Raw genomic sequence first — 17,522 nt, 5'->3', positions numbered from 1 at the left:
GTACTCTTGCCACTAATCTCAACATTTAGCTTAAACGGTAAAATCTTGGATTTGTTGTCTAGAGATCACCAATTCAAATCCACTCAGGTGGGTAGGATTTATCTCAACTTCAAAGCCTTATATGACTAGTCGAGATGCATAAAAATTGACTGCAAAAACCACAAAAAGAAATACACAAGGTTTTATCTGAGAAGAATCTTTAGATGAAAAATGAATTCTTTCTACATTTTTCACACCACCTAATTTTGTCAAACAGTATCTCTACATTTGAATATATATATATATATATGTAGAGAGAGAGAGAGAGAGAACAACAATCAAGGATTCAACCTTATATACAACAAATGACACCTTTTCTATCACCATGTCCAATTCCATTTTCACCCAACAATCCCAGTAACAAATCACCTCCAAAACCCAAAAAATAAATTATAACCATAGATGTAAAACACTTCCTATAACCAACACATTGAAATCATCATCTATTTTTGAAGAAGTTAAGATCCCAACGTCGTAACAACCCATCCATTATGTTACTAGACGGGGTTCTTTCGACCGTTACTGTGGCTTTCGTCCGATCAGCCAAGTCAGCATCCGAGGAACCAACAACAGCAGTAGCAGTAGCTGTAGTCCTAGTTGAACCATCCACGGATGGAGTAACACTTGAAGAAGATGTGCTATTACAGGGAGACATGAATTGCGAAGGTGAATCGCTGCTGCTTGCTGTTGAAGCGTGTGTTGGGTCTATTTTTATTGGATTTGCCTTACCATCACTGGACGGCTGTGGTTGTTGCTCACTAGGAAATTGTTTCGCTTCTAAATCTTTTAAAGACTGGAGTACAGCTTCCATGAGCATCTGAAAGAGTTCAGCAACAGGAATGTAAAGAAACAAAACATATTGGCAGTCTATTGTATGGGACAGTTTAGGAAAAAGGAAAAACAAACAAACCTACACAGTTTATAAAAAACTAGATAAAAACATCTGAAATTTTGGGCCCAGATTGTTTCTGACCTTAACCGGTCTGAAAATAGTCCAGTTAACCGTTTGGCCAGCTGAAGGCCTAAAGTCTGTCTAGCCTATACGTGGAGACGTATTTACATGGTCCCCATAAACTAAATAGGTTAAAGCCAAACCAAAAAATGCCAGTATAATATCCCCTAGAAAATAGGGTCTCTACCCCAAAGCAGCGGCTGTTTTCATGCAGACCCCCGGCTTGTGAGAAGTCCTGTTGGACACTTTAAATTCTGTTTTCCATGTATACACACAAATATATCATTGGTATTCGAGTCGTCACCAATGATGGTTGATGCTTGGGATTTGTATGTGGGGATACATCTTTCTCGCTACCCGTGGTAATGGAACCTCGATAACAATCATCATTACAAACGTTTATGTATGTTTAATAACCCCACACAAAGCCCCATGTACGCGAACCCAAAGGGCCCTACCAGTTGTGTGGGGATGCCCCTTAATATCATCATGATCTGTGAGGCATCCGTCAAAAAGTGATCCTAAACCCTTATCATTTCTTCGGATAGGAAGAAAATTATGGAAACACTTACCCGAATCCTTTTCGCTCTGCTTAGCCTTATCCCTCTATAGGGGTATTTTAGTGATAGGTTCTACAGGAACTAGACGATCAATAACGTTGGTTACATTTCTTTATGTTATTTGTACCGATAACTGGTCTATGGATGAGTGCTCTTGGAGTAGTCGGTCTGGAAGGGCCCAAAAGTCTAAATAGGGAGTTACCATACATATGTAAACCAAACCACATCAATAAATCCCACTCGAAAGTAGGGTCCAGGGGAGATGTATGTAGACCTGACCTCTATCCCAAAGAGTGGAGCAGACATTTCCATGACGACCCCCAACTTGTGAACATATGTATGTTTTTTTATTATATAGAAAGCAGGTGATAGGCAAACAAAGCTCACCCTTTCTTCTTCCTCTATATTGCACGGGAAACCTTCTACGTGTTGAAGTGGGTATTCGACATACTCATGATCCTCTGCTGATGAGGGTACATGCGGACCATATGGAAGGCCATTAGAAAACTCAAAGTTGATCATTTTAGAAGAGGATGGAATAGGCTCAGTTGTACTTCCTTCATCCTGAACCAACAATAACATTAGGCATAAGTAAACTTCCCTGTCTTTGGTAACATGTTCTTTTTTAAATTCTAACAAACATCAAAGAAAAATTCGCAAACCTAAGGCCAGAAGTTCTAGAAATGAATCATTCCTTCTGTCAATTTATTGATATATTTGGCCAAAGAGTTGATTACCGGCAACCCCAACCGGCCCCACACGAAACCCGCCTCCAAGGACACCAATGTGATGGGGCATTTTTTGGCTCAAAAAGCGGCTAAGACTAGTGGGGGCCCTAGGATCGAACCCGGGACCTATCTTATATTTGGGCAAAGTCGCCCCACTCCTTTGCCAACTAAGTTACACGCTGAAGACAAATAAGAGTAATCACTTGATTTTTGAGTGTCAAATGGTTGATTTATTGTTTCAAAATTTGATACCAACTGTTTTATATAGATGATCATAAAATGATCATTAAATCAAATTATAACAACAGTAATATATTTGTAATCTAAGGGCCAAAGTAAACTAGTATATCCTAATCCCACCCGAAGGGAAGGTAGGGTTTTAGATTTGAAAAGTTGATGGCTTCAATTGCAAAATCGAAAGAGGATCCCTCTATTGGTATAGAGGGAGTAGTTAATATGATTCAACTAAATGATGGGAAAAGAGAAAAAGGAGAAATGAAAGATACCTCAGAATTACATTGCTTATCTGTTGATGGGATATCAGAAGGGACCTGAAAGTTAAAGAAACAAATAAGGTCTCTGCAAAAATGCAAGGAAAAAGACGCATACGAATACTACTTCCTATCGGCCACTTGTGAAGTCTGACCTTTGTGCACCAATGTCGCCCTTTTCTGGGATTTTAAGTTCCAAATTGATGTGTGTAGCATATAATAATAGCATTTTTTCCATACAAGTTCAGAAATGAAATGTGTTGATTGTCCTAGTGGTTAAGTTCTATTATTGCCAAACACAAATAAACAAAAAGACAGAAATACCGAAGGCACATGCCCCCACATATACGATGAAATTCTTGAAACCAACAACCAACCTCAGTCCTACTCATTGGTCTTTTAGAACGGAGTTGATTAATGGCATCCTCTGTGCTAGTCGATGCTGAAAATCCATTCATAAGACAAAACGCATAGTCACAAACAATTCAAAGAATATGCCATCGGACCAACTCAGAAGCATATTATTAATAGCTTGCCTTGAGGTGTAACTAAAAAATCGTCTTCATATCCATCTCCATGGATTTCCTGAAGGTATGACAATCAGTTAAAAGATCATGGTTTGCATAGAATACTAGCACTTTATCATAACCCTTATATTATATTATATTATTTATATATATATATATATATATGTAATATGGGAGAGTGGGCGTGTAAAATATACCTTCCCAAGGTAATCAAGAGACGTATCAAAGAAACTCCCTCTAACTTCATCTTCTGGTGGTTGCAAGACATTGTGGAAAAAGATGTTTATAGAATCAAAATAAAACTGAGGACGTGGGGAGTTATGATCACCCTCAAATTTGATGATATTCTTGTCTCCCTGTAAAAAAAATAGTAATAAATACAACCTTGAAAGTAAAAAAAAATATCAACCAGATGCAGCAATTATACAACAATCAGATGCCGAATCGATGTTCAACTAAACCTACTAAATTTTGCAGGGTTGTGTGTGTTCCCTTTCTTTTTATATGTTTCATTGTGGCTATTTTATTTTACTTTGTACATGAAGGTTGTAATAGAACATTGGAGGAAGGTTAACAGAGAGACAATGATAAAGTATCAATAAATTACCATGTAAGCATCATAGATACGATCAGAGTGATGCGGTTGTATAAAATCATCATCACCAGCATGACCAAACAGAACAGGAACAAAAGAAGATTTTGCAACCTATAATCAATATAATGGTATCAGATTCTGACATAGAGCATCACAAGAATAGATAACAATGCATAATGGTTTGTTTTGATGAAGCAATAGGATACGAAAAGCAACTTGATAATGATATGCATGTAACTATATACAAGATGCTGGCGTTGCAAAAATGGAGGTAACCTTTATGGTATTCAGCTCCACAATGTCGAATTTTGCCTTCTTAAGAATAGCTTTTCGCATGTATTGGATAGCAAACTTCACCTGAGAAGAAAAAGGCATCACAAAATCATGTTCATATTCTGATTGTTGTATAACAAAACTACGAAATTAAGTTTCTTTAACATCTATATCCAACATAGTCTTGACTAGTAGAAAAAAATCACTACGATTAGTAGATATATTGATCAACATACAGTAAACTTGGGCAGACGAATTTTGTAGGTATCGACAAGTTCCATCATCAAATCAACCAAATCAGAGAAGGGACTGTCAAGAACCATTCCTGCAATTGAAGGATCCTCAGCTCCATACATCAGGCTGACATCATCAACATTTTAAGTCATAAAACTGAGATCATATAGGACTGAAAAATATTGATTATGTGGGAGAACAACAGAAAGAGACATGAAAAATGTTTCAATGATCACATCAGAAACATGATTACGATGGATAATTGCCCAAAGAGAAAGAGTTAATGGTTTCAACCAACTACACGCAGAATCAAAGATTTTCTATTACGTCTTTCCAGATACTAAATTGGCTTCTTTTTTCAGGAGAGAAGTATTTGACTTGGCATAGGCATATGAACACCAATGGATCTATTAAAACGGAAAGATATGTAGAGTGAACTAGATAAGTCTTAAATAAATAATACCTAGTCCATACGCTTTAACTTTGGAAGTAATTTAATCTTTGACCATTTGATGCAACTAAATGAATCAAGGATAATTATCTATAGTTTGATAGCCTGCAAAATTTACAATAAAGAACAAGACAGGAATACATTTATAGTACCTCGTCACAGCACCCATCGATCGGCCCCAAAGGCCAATTAATGAAACATTTCCATCGGCTCGCAAATAATTTACCACGGATCTCAAATCATCCCTCTGGGAAATAAAACAATATTTGTCAACTTACTGAGTGGAAGTAATCTAACAACAATTAATAATCTGAACCTTTGGTATATCAGGGTACACACTTCCTTAATTCCTTTACTTCAAAAATAAATCCAAGAAATGCAAACTAATATGCACACTTGGCAGAAGTTCAGTTCCTGATGGCCAATGGGTCATACCCATATCAATTAACACTCCAAAATGCATTAGTCTTGTAAGGACGTAAACCATTTTTAAAGCAACACTTAACAACTTACATCAGATAAGGGTCATCATTTTCATGGCCTTGACACTCAAAAGAAAATGGTTATTTGAGGTGCACTTGAAGAAATATTACAATATTATTTTATATATGACAAATAAAATAAAAATATTACCATTGCATGCTATAAACTTCAGATAATATTACTGGTTTGGGGTTGATGTAATACCTTGAATTTTTAAGCCTTCATGTTGAGCCGTTTGTAACTCCATTATGTGTAGAACTTGGTAATTATATAAAAGTATTATGCCATTAATCACTTTCACGTTTGCGGGGATAAAAATTGGAGTTTTCACGCAAACATGAGGTCCACATTCCACACAACCTCGCATGCTACCCTGGGTCACGGCCAAGGTCGCATAGCTCTCTGGTGACCGGGCAAAGGCTTGGGCGGATTGGGCGGCTTGGCCTGCAGCCTTGGGCACGGCCAAAGCCACGTGAAACATTGGGAGCTGGGTGGGATGGCATGTGCGAATTGCCACGCCATCTAAGGTCGTGGTTGGCGATCTGGTCGCATAAAGGGCTCTTTTCACCTAGGATTTCTAATTTGCTCTCATATCTTCTCTCTTCATCAAATTGGTACTTGGAGCATTTAGGGCAGATTTCAAGGATCTTGAAAGCATTTAAAGCTAAGGATTCAAGTTGGATCAAGCTTCAAGTCTCCTTTTCATTATCTAGAGTTGCTTGGTTTTCTAGGTTTAATCTAAAGCCTAGCTTTCTGAGTCCTTGTTGCTAGACTATAACTATATACATGTCAAAGTATCTTCATGAGTCTCTAAATACTTTCCTCATGATTTATTGCAATCCATTTATGGTCATTTGACATACTTGTACCATTCGACACATTTGGTTGTTTAAAACCTTGGAAAGGGGATATTTTGTGATGTTCGGTAATAAACCAAAGGGGTGTTAGTCTTGAGATTGTTATTTCACTATTTAATGGTTCACTCCACTTTTCATGATTTAAATTTTGATTTGCATACAAGTTTGAAAATGCATATTTTGGAGTCTAGCATGATCTTCATGGGATAATCTTGTAAACTATGGATTTTATTGGAATGATGTCATTATTGGGATGTTGGGAGTTTGTTCAACTTCGGATATTCCCTTGGATATTTACACTTTATTAAGTATATGAGTATATAATCACAAGGAGTTTACATGTTAGTTGGGTACACTTTGTCCTACATGATATAATTTGCAAAGTTTGGGATTATAATGCGTTAATCTTTATGCATGAGGTTAATTGACTTGTATTGTCAAGTAAGAAGGCTTGGAAAATCCAATCTTGAACACTAGGGAGTATTTACTAAGGGCCGAGCGGGAACCTTGAGGTGGCACTCTGCTAGAAAAAGAAAAGACACTAAAATTCGGTAACCTTGAGGTGAAACTCGATGGAGTGGACACTAAAAAATGGAAACTTGAGGTGACACACGGAGTAGTGCGCACTAAGGTCAATGAATTTGAGGTGGAATTTGATAACATCGATTAGTGGCATACTTTTCTGTTCACACCACATCCGACGAAAACTAGTCTCTCCCGCATCGCAAGACGCCATGAGTTGTCATAACTGCCATGTTTTGGGCACATTTGGAAAGCTACCTTTCATCATGTGGTCGTAACTCCACTTTGATGGAAAGTATAACTAATACAACATTCTTTCGAACTTTACTGATTTGTGTAATTGATATAAACTGTTTGAACTGGCTAAGCTTTAAGCCTAACACTTCTCTTGTCAACAAGTATATCAGGTCCATTAGCAGCAGGCCTAGTGACGCTCAGAAGCATCAGTTGGATAGCATTTCTAAGACGCCTATCGTGTGGAGGAGATAGTAACTTTTGGTGGTTTAGTGACATCCGACTCTAATATAGTCCATGTGTCAATTAGATTAGGAGGTTGTTAACCTAAACCCATTATTTATGTTTGTATTTCACTGGCGTTGTTTCCCTTTATGGGTGAGCCGTATTCTGATATTTAAATACCAAGTTTTGGTAAGTTCCTATTTCCCAAGTTTTTTGGGGTGTTGCAGTTGACGCTAACTGTAACTGTGGTGGCAAACTTGTAATAGATCTATAACAATTTAAATATGTGAAAGAAAAGATAACAGTAAATGAGTAAAATGTTAACATTAACCAAAGCGTAATAGGAAATGTAACATTATTGGATATTATCCTATATGAATGACTTGTACTCAACTCATATTCATTTACTGAAGTTATAAAGGTTAAAATTATCATCATATGGTTAAAGTATTATATAGTTAGAGACATCAAAGTCATTTGTGACATTCAATTAAAATTTTGAACACTAAAAGGAAAATAATAATTTTCATTAACAATGATGACCGATCCAAATATTTATTCTTTTTTTCTAAGTCAAACATCTAATGTTTCTTTTCTTTTCTTCTATTATGATGTGGATTTACCACATAACATGTTGGCATTAACAGATAAGCACTCCGGTTTGACAACTAAGCAATCAGTCAAAAAAGAGTTCAATTAGTCAACATTGTAACAAGCATTTGTCGGATTTGCTAACCAGAATCATTATTTGTAAAATAGGGAGTCTACCCCTTTTTCTAGTAGTATGTTTGTCTTTTCAGTAATTACTCCAAATAACAAAAATTCACTGGATACCAAAAAAGAAGGAAAGCCCTTGAGTTAGAAAATGACAGAATAGCCCTCAAACTTGCAGCAAGGACATAGTTGTCACTTAACTTCCCAGATCTAACAGAAAATTAGCATCCTTGGAACTCATAAAGGATGATAAATAGATAACTTGACATCAAAATATTAATGAACCGCAGTTGTTCCCTCGATAATAATAAAGCCACATCAAAACTCATGCTGAAGGCTGAGCCATCGATACAGGGATAAAGGCTATATCAATTTCAAAATTAAGAGGAGCAATTTGGTAACCCCACAATGACCGAGATCCAGTGACACCTTTCTTTTGATCTTTAAATATTAAGACCCTAATGGTGCGAATAACAGCTTTGACCTTTTTTAAGTGAGAAGGGCTTCAACAGTCGGATGAGAAGCCAAATAGCTTGAAATTGAATGCAAAAAGCATTAGCTAGTCAAAAAGGAAACACAGTGTTTACATTAATTTAAAACAGGCTAACGATGAAAATATCAGGATTCTATCCCCGTGAACGAAGCTTGGATCAGTTTCACCTCGAGTCGTTGAAGGATGGGAAAGAAATGGCATGTCTAACTTGTAAAGATTTAAAACCATTGGGAGATACAGAGTATCGACATACAACTGGAATTCTCTAAGAAAGCTGACAGTCAACAAGGTCAGGTAACAAGAAATAAGTAAAATCTCTTGCAGGCAAGTGACTGTCGAACACAAAACAACACAGAAGCAGTGAGTAGAATCCCACAACAATCCCAGAGGGGAGGGTGATGGGTGGCTTCCGGTTCCATCTTATGATATACGTCTGAAAACATAATTGGTGCATGCTTGAAATTAGGTATACTTCATTTATATCCAACCACCCTAGGTACGGAAACAAGAAAGCCAAATTAACCCAAATAATTGCAGGTCAACAATCCTGGAGATGTTGAACGCTAGGAGCGTATGGCCATCTACAACATACAACTGTCAACATGTCCTTATAACGCATACAAACTACCGAACAAGAAAAAATATATAAATGTGTCAATCTAAGTATCAAGAAATATTTATCAATAATGAGCCATTTCCAACCATACAGATGTGTCTTCATATTTAAACAGCTAAAACCAATGGATTTAGTTTCCATCCTACAGAATTGCATGTGATAATGAAAATATAGAAGATTTGATCACAGGGTAAAATAAAGGCAGTCAATTTAATTATGAATATTACAAGTCCGCCAGAAAAATAAGATTGCTCATTCACTTACTTCATACCACCCTAGACTGACATGCTCTCCTCCAGATAGTCCAGACCCAGAGAAATCAAGAGTGAAAACGGTAATATTTGATGGCAATAATATTATAGCTGCTTCACTAGCATCTGCTCGGCACCCACTGGCACATAATCACATTATGCAGATCGTAAGTATAAGGAACAGTGTAAAAAAAATGCAATTGATACAGATGGGCAAACAACCATTTGTCTCAAACTTCTGATGAAGAAAAGAAACAAAAATAGCTTCCAATGCCCCCAAGGAAACATGTAGTTGATACTTACCGTGTACTGAATTCTTGCAAACTAATCAAAGATCATTGAGCTAACCGAACTTAAATGGTCTTATACCTCTCATTTCAAACTTTGAGAAGTAGATCAGAATAGACATGTTTACTGAAAAATCAGTTTATCATGCAGCTTTTATTCCGATATGATTGAAGTTTATCTTTATCAAATAAATTTGAATTTGTTTTTGGTCAGCATTAGTTGTATACAGATTTATGCTATATCTAAATCAACATGACTAATTAATTTACCGAATACGAATTTAGAATTCTGGAGTTTATTTGGTTTCAAGTTGCAAGTGAGCATAAATATCTATATCTGTGTCTCATCCTCATGGCTTGCTAAAACTTACAATCATACATATTATCTGTGGTGATTTTTCTTAATCTGGATGGTTGTATTGAACACTGTAACGTTCTTCTCATTGATGAGATGTCATCTATTTGTGATACTTGTGCTATCTTTAATCAATTGGATGGGCTATGTCAATTTTCCATGTTTGACTTTCCCATTTTAAGACCTCTCACATTCTAGGTTTAATAGCCAATATTTGTACTAGTTGGGCACAGGTTTGGACTATAAAGATCACTTTCTTAATTTTTATTATTCTTTTCTGGATACCTTAACGAATTAAGAAAATGTTTGGATTCAAACAACTTCCGACAAATTGAGTTCAGATTATAGTTTAATGAGTTCATAAAATTGTTTAACAGTCAGATTTTGGGATTACGTGAAGGATTTCTTACAAAAGAGTAATGAGACGGTGAAAGATGGACTAATATCATTCAAAAGTGTGTATAAGCTTAGACTGGTCACATACTGTAAGTAGGCAGGTTTGATGAATCTCACTAACCTGTTTCCATGGCAGTATATGACACAAGGCAGAGGCTTTCCTTCAGGACTCACAATAGGCAAGTAATGACTACACTGAAGAACGTCTCCTCGGCTGTTTACGATCTGAAAATACGAGACCAAAACCAAAATCACTTGGATTCATGAATAATAATAATAATAATAATAATAATAATAATAATAATAATAATAATAATAATAATTATAATTATTATTATTATTATTATTATTATTATTATTATTATTATTATTATTATAATAATAACAATAATAATAATGAGCACTAATGTGTATAACGAATTTGGATGGATGGATATTGAATCAGACGATTATCTTGTATTATTTTTATTTTTTTTGAAGGGTGTCCAAGGCTATGCCTTGACTAATCCCAGCAAATTGTGACTGCAAGAAATAAGCGCTAATAAACTAAGTGGCCACAATTGTTGTCTACGCCCGGAAGCGAACCCTGGATAGATGGGATATTCCACCACATCCCCTAGGACCTCAACCACTAAGCCACAACCCTTGTGGTTGATTATCTTCTATTTTTTGGGGGCGCAGGAAGGGGGTAGAGAAATTAAAGCCCATTGCAACAATTTATTTCCTCTTTTAGTTATAAAAATTCAATACAACAGTAAAAGTAAATCTTACCTCTAAATCTTTCCTCTGAAACCATTTCCCTTTAAGCATGAATTCTTGATCAAGTAAGTCATTGTTTGGCTCGTACTCAGCTCTGACACCAAAAAGGAGAGATTTATCATACATGAATTGATCGTATAATCCTAGATAAGTTGATAGTGTTAAAAACAATATCTAGAGAGAAAAAGAATTATATTAAATGCACAGCATAGACTGCCTCCATTTTAAGAAATATACTGCTCAATTAGAATGAGTGAAACCATGTTAAGTATACTTCACACTGCCAATAAGCAAAAGCAGTAGCACTGTTTTCATGTACCTATTTATGTTACAAGCTCGGGTGATACAATTCAGTGGGCCCGCAAGGTCAAAATCAATGACACTAAGCGTAAAGGCCAGCATAAATAGGCAACTCAAAGTCAGTTGTCACCAAATTTTAAAATTCAATCTTGGAAACAAGCAATTTTAGTTGAAGTACATTAACAAAGGAAAAAACTGATATTTTTCTGAAATCTGAACATAAGATCACATGTGTAACTAACATCCTAGATGAATAGAAGCTTCTACCATCTAAACAAATGCTTAGCAATGCCATGAAAACATAGATTATACCATCTTAAGGTGTTCATATGTACTATCTTTAAAGAAATCTTTATTTTCAAAATTAGACATAGAATATACCATCTCAAGGTGTTCATATGTACCAACAAACAGTAACAAGAACATGAATTATTTAGGTGCAAATATGTCACCTGATGCATATAGTAGTTACCCAATTGAATATCAAGTTAAAAACCGATTACAAATTCCTGTAATGTTAAATTATCCACTTAATCAACTGAAACCCTAACCTCCTACTGATCCAAACCAAAATTAGTAATTGAAACAAACAGCGTCATAATTCTGAACACTGCAACAACTAATACCAAAAGTAAAAAGCAACAGACGAAGTAGAAACATTATAAAGCTGATTTTACTCGCAGATAATTGAAATTCATTTTACGCAATTGAACAGAAACGAATGAACTCACGCTTAAAAGCAACATCAAAAACACCCAAAAAAGGTAAAGTTCATAAACCCATGAAATGGACGATTGCTTAATTACAAACCAGATCAAAATTCGGGGTAAAAGCACATGTACATCAAGAACCTCACCTAACACACATATGTAGATGTGGCATGAAAGCTACGAAATTTAGAGAGAGAGAATGCAAATTACCTAGGTGGGCGAATGATGAAGTTGATAAGCTGTTCCATAAAGATTGAAAAGCAATAGATCTTGGTTTGTTTTACAGATCTTAAGATGTTTTTGTGTGGGTTCTTCCAGTCATAAATAACTGTATTTGGGATATGTGAATTGCCACACCCAAGACAAAATTGAAGTCCGTTAATCGAGAAAAAACAAAGAAACCCAAGAAGAGGAAAGGGATTTTGGGAAAGGGGAATTTTAGGTTGGATTATCTTCTCAAGGATTTGGTTGCTCTTGTCAACGGTAGGAGGGGTGGCTTTTAGTTTGCGCTTATGAGGAATTGCCCAAACCAAACCAAGCATGTATTCTCTCTCTACCACCCTGTCTACCGGTGGCAATGGCACGTGCGTAGCACCATCCTAAATGTTTTTTCACTTTTAAAACTTTTTTTTATTTAAAAAAAGGGGATTGGAAAAAAAAAAAAAAAAAAACTCCATACATCATTGGATAAACCAACCAAGTTTTTTTTATTAACTTGGATATCTAACCGGCTATGCAAGCTGACTAATCCAGAACAACCACGGGTAATCCAAAGTCATCGCATTTGAACCTTTGTGGCTACAAGAGAATTTTTATTTCTCCTTGGATTTGAACATGGGATCTCCAGGCACTTTTGTCCTTTGGAACCAAGCTTAAACCAATCAGACACCATCCTTGTGGTTGAATCAACCAAGTTGAGGTATAAGTCTTCATCCTAACTTGTTAATTTTATGATGGATAGTAGCATAATGTTCTCGAATGGTTATACATCACTTTTACAATGATTAAGAAGCCATAAGGCTCAGAAAAGTAAAAGACAATGAATGGTGTATGGGTGTTGTTAGAAACTAAGGGGTCGTTTACCAACATTTTTGGTTAAGTGCTGATTGGGGTAAGAGGTCTGATTGTGGTAAGAGGTCTGACTGGAGTAAGTGCTGATTGGATTTTCTTGTTTACCAAACATTTTGTATTAAGTGCTGATTATGTCAAAAAGACTATTATGTCCCTCTTTCTGGAGTAAGTGCTGATTGAGGTAAGAGGGACATAATAGTCTTTTTGACATAATCAGCACTTAATACAAAATGTTTGGTAAACAAGAAAATCCAATCAGTACTTACTCCAGTCAGACCTCTTACCACAGTCAGACCTCTTACCCCAATCAGCACTTAACCAAAAATGTTGATAAACGGCCCCTGAGGTGAGTTTTGAATGTATGAAATTAGAAGAGGTTAATCTAAAACTTTTGTTTGGATATTGAATTCTAAAAACCCTAAAGGTAGGAGAAATCATGGGGTTTTGTAACATGTTCAATGCTTAAATAATCAACTTGCTGCATATTAGAGTGTATGTAAGAATGTTGTGGTTGGTAATTGACCCAGTGACTATGATTTGACACATAGGTGTTTGCCTTGAGTAGAGTGCACGGTTCATATCAAGTTTTTGGTAGCAAACATCTGGATGATTCATCATGTTATTACACTAAGATGTATACATATATATGAAATTGTACTTTTACATGTATGATTATGTGGTGATAAATGTTATGCATTATAAGGTGTTTTAATTATGTTCTTACTTTTGAGATTACATGTATATGGAGATCTATGGATATGCATGTTAATTATTTTTTGTTCATAAACATTTCTTGCATGTTGAAGCTTTTAGTTGATTTAAATTGTACCAGCAGTACGCAGTTGGGATAATATGATGTTAGTAAGGTGTATCACACTTAAGGAGAGATCAGATCCTGAAATGAGTGACAAGCACTATGTGAGCCGTCCACGTCAGGGAATGTCAATGACATAGCAAAATGATCCTATAACGGGTTACTAGCTTCAGGAGAGTTTTACATACCCAGTGAATATTCGTGACCTGTCATTCCAACTTGATGAGACAAGTTTATGAGATCTTCTATGAATTTTGATTTCTTTTGAAAATGCCTATGGTGTGTTTTCTTAAATCTAATGCATTGTGTTATATGATATTAGAATGGGTGTTATTGCACAATCATGAGCTCACTGAGTTATTTAGCTTACTATAGTATGCATCCCAAGATAGGACATTTCAGGAATTCATAAAGGCAAGTGGTATGCTTGGTAGGATTTTACTCATATTTATTTAAGTATAGTTTGAGTATTTAAGCTTTTATGGTTTGTATATGTTTTTTTAACGGAATCCAGTATGTAAGGGTTAACAATTAAGTTGCATGTTTATTACTTTAAAGTCTACCATTGTAAACAGTTTTTATTTGCCATTACTTTGGAGATGCTTATGTGAAAGTTATTATTTATGACGTGACACTTCTCATGGTGAAAATGAGGGTATTACAGTTCCCAATTCCTACGACATTCATACTCCCAATGTCATCACTCCCATTAATGGCGTAGGATTTGGAAACGATAACCAATTTTTAAAATCCTCCTAACCGAACCGATTACATGTAGTTTTTTCGAGATAAAAGGATTTAGATAACCAATTTTTAGAAGTTCACTTGGTTTATTTATTAAAAAATTCAGGGACTTAATTATTCAAAATGAGAAAATTCAAAAGTTCCTTAATTCAAAAAAGGTTCGAGAATTTAATTATCTATACTATATTATAAAACATTTAGGGTGAAATCTTAAAAACTACTTTTATGCATTAAGTATCACTTATATTAATGTATATTACTTAAAATTCAAGATTACAAGTTGATTAAGCATAAGTGCAACTTATTAAAGTTTTCAAGATTACAAGTTGATTAAGCATAAGTACAACTAATTAAAGCTTCATGTTTGGGCTGCAAAGATCAAAAGTGTCTGGAGGTCTCAAGTTCGAATCCAATGAGGAATAAAAAAAATCCCTTTGTGGCCACGAATGTTCAAATGCGGTGACTTCGTGCTACTCGCAAAGCAGGTGATCATCTTGGGATTAATCAGCTTGCATAACAGGTTGGATATCCAAGTTAATAAAAAAAAAGCTTCATGTTTGAATTTGTGTAACTAACTGCAAATAAACATAAGAAATATTAGATAAATTAACATTGTGAGATGAGACACAATTTTTATATTTTCTAAAATATCTAAAGTTTTAAAACTTTTCATATAACTAACTGATAAATATAAGAAAATCCGAGATGAAACACCACATTTTTATTTTTTTGTTCAAGTATATCATCTCTTTAATTTTAAATATAAAATATCTTAAATATGGTTATCCTTTAAATTAAATGATCTTTAAGCCCTAACAAAATACTTTATCATTATTTCTATAAAAAATACAATTAAAATAAAATACATTTTTATTTTAAATCAGTGTGTTAGCTTTCCAGATACCTTGATCTCACATTTATTGGTGCTCGGAGGAGTGAGATATGCTAAAAATGTCAAAGTAGCACAAATCTATCAAAAACTTATGTTATAGTATGTTCCACTTTCGTATGACCTTATAGTCTATATGCCCCTTCTAGTTGGCTTTTCCAGAAATAGCCCTATCTCTGACAAGTCTTTAAAGAACCCCCACCTCCCGGGTCCTCTGGACATGAAGGCATAGCTACCTCTTTTCTTTTTTGAAACTCAAATTAGCAAAGAAGGTTATCATCCAGCAACATTATACCAACTTTGACACTAAATTACATCATGATAGCTCTAGAGTTTGCAAAAACTCAAAACATAAAAAGTGTATAGAGGTCTATTATGTGTTCATGGAATCTATATTCAACTTCTCTAGAGCTCATAGTAATAAGATATTATCGATGTAAAATAGTCACGCATATCTGTCCAGCGGCTTCTAGTTCAACGTGTTAGCTTATGGTAAAGTGAACCATTCCAGAAGCTCTAGTCCTTCACTCCAGAAGCTCTAATCCTTCACTCAAGAAGCAGATTTGACTCGATGCATAACAGTTTTGCCTTAGCACACTACATTTCATTTTAACGATACTTATGGCCCTTCTAAATTTCAAATATGTGAAAACTCAAAATGAAATTTGTAGATCCGTCTGTTATCTATCCAGAGCCATTTGAATCACCTCAATTGTGTAACACCCCACTTCACACATTGCATATAAACATATACTTCATTCAAAGGAAATATATATTACACCACGTAGGTCCCAAAGTACAAGAAACTTATATATAAAATACACAATCCAAAAATTTTAAAATAATACAGTTCTTGCACTATCACATGTAACATAACATGTGTCTTCAAAAAAATACATCCATTCACAAATTGATCTTCATATAGATAAGCACATAAAAAAATAATTACATTTTCCTCTCCCTTTACTATCCTGTAACCCTGTTGTTCCTGAATTGCATATTTTAAAACACAAAATGGGGGTTGGACCAGGAGGTCTAGTGAGACATCCTTTTCTTTGCAAATACAAGGTGAAGATCACCAAAACTTATTTAAAATCAATTTTTCATATAAACATAAACATGATCTCAGAAATTTGTACTGCGCGTAAAACAGTGTAACACTCTTCTGGTTCAACTAGTCAGAACTCCTCGAGTTCATAATGACCAGCGCCCTTCTGGTTCTAAGGTCCAGATCTGTTTCTAAGGAAAAGTTCTTTTTATCATACACCAGGGCCAGAGCCCCTCTGGTCCAATGACCAGAGCTTTTGGTCTTACCAACTAGAGCTTTTCTTTTGGAATCAATTTAACACAATAAGCATCCAGTGATAAAATAAAGATCCTCTGGTCCATTCAACCAAAGCCTTTGGTCTTACCAACCAGAGCTCCTCTGGTTCGTCTTACTTTGCCAAATAATTTCCGTGATATAGTTTCAAATTTTAAGTAAGAGAAAGAAGAACAAAACAATTTAAAATACAACTTTTGATGATACAGAGCCTCTGGGTCCGAAAGCACTTAAAACTGGTTTGCATGACCAACTTCTTGACATAGAGCCTCTTTATAATATATATAGCCTCTAGGTCTAGATAAAGGTTTTAAAATAAAGACTTTTATCATAACCAGAGGTCTTTTGGTTAAATCTTTGCAATCTGAGTCCAAAATTTCTGAAGAAAAATTCAATGCTTTAAATTCCGAGTTATCTGAATTAAAGGAAAAATATAAATCATTAGTTTTAGTTAATGATGAACATATTGCCAAAATAAGTAAGCTTGATTTGAAAATAATTAAGTACAATMAAATKCTGAAGGAAAAAGAAGAACTATTATACAAACGTGGACAAACTGATCAAACCATCTTTCTAAACAAACCATCTGAAGCTAGAATTTTTAATCCACGGGAAGGGTTGGGGTTTGAAA

At 35.1% G+C, this 17,522-nt stretch overlaps 1 protein-coding gene across 2 annotated transcripts; it reads right to left on the bottom strand.

Moving 5' to 3' along the window:
• Positions 1–307: 307 nt before the first annotated feature.
• LOC112516468 lies at positions 308–12,531 on the bottom strand. 2 transcript variants are annotated; one of them, XM_025123526.1, is made up of 14 exons: positions 12,263–12,531; positions 11,055–11,136; positions 10,405–10,508; positions 9,259–9,385; positions 5,003–5,097; positions 4,402–4,525; positions 4,169–4,249; positions 3,905–4,003; positions 3,495–3,653; positions 3,307–3,355; positions 3,148–3,212; positions 2,786–2,830; positions 1,939–2,115; positions 308–856 (listed from the first exon to the last, which is right to left on the bottom strand). In XM_025123526.1, the coding sequence occupies exons 1-14, from the start codon at positions 12,298–12,300 to the stop codon at positions 479–481; spliced, it is 1,623 nt and encodes a 540-aa protein (XP_024979294.1). In that variant the 5' UTR covers positions 12,301–12,531; the 3' UTR covers positions 308–478. The 2 variants fall into 2 exon arrangements, with proteins under 2 accessions (XP_024979294.1, XP_024979295.1); XM_025123527.1 differs by lacking the exon at positions 1,939–2,115.
• Positions 12,532–17,522: the final 4,991 nt, after the last annotated feature.

The sequence above is a fragment of the Cynara cardunculus genome (genome assembly GCF_001531365.2).
Source record: "Cynara cardunculus var. scolymus isolate 2C chromosome LG 8, CcrdV1, whole genome shotgun sequence".
Lineage (NCBI taxonomy): Eukaryota > Viridiplantae > Streptophyta > Magnoliopsida > Asterales > Asteraceae > Cynara > Cynara cardunculus.
This window is presented reverse-complemented; position numbering and strand designations above follow the sequence as displayed.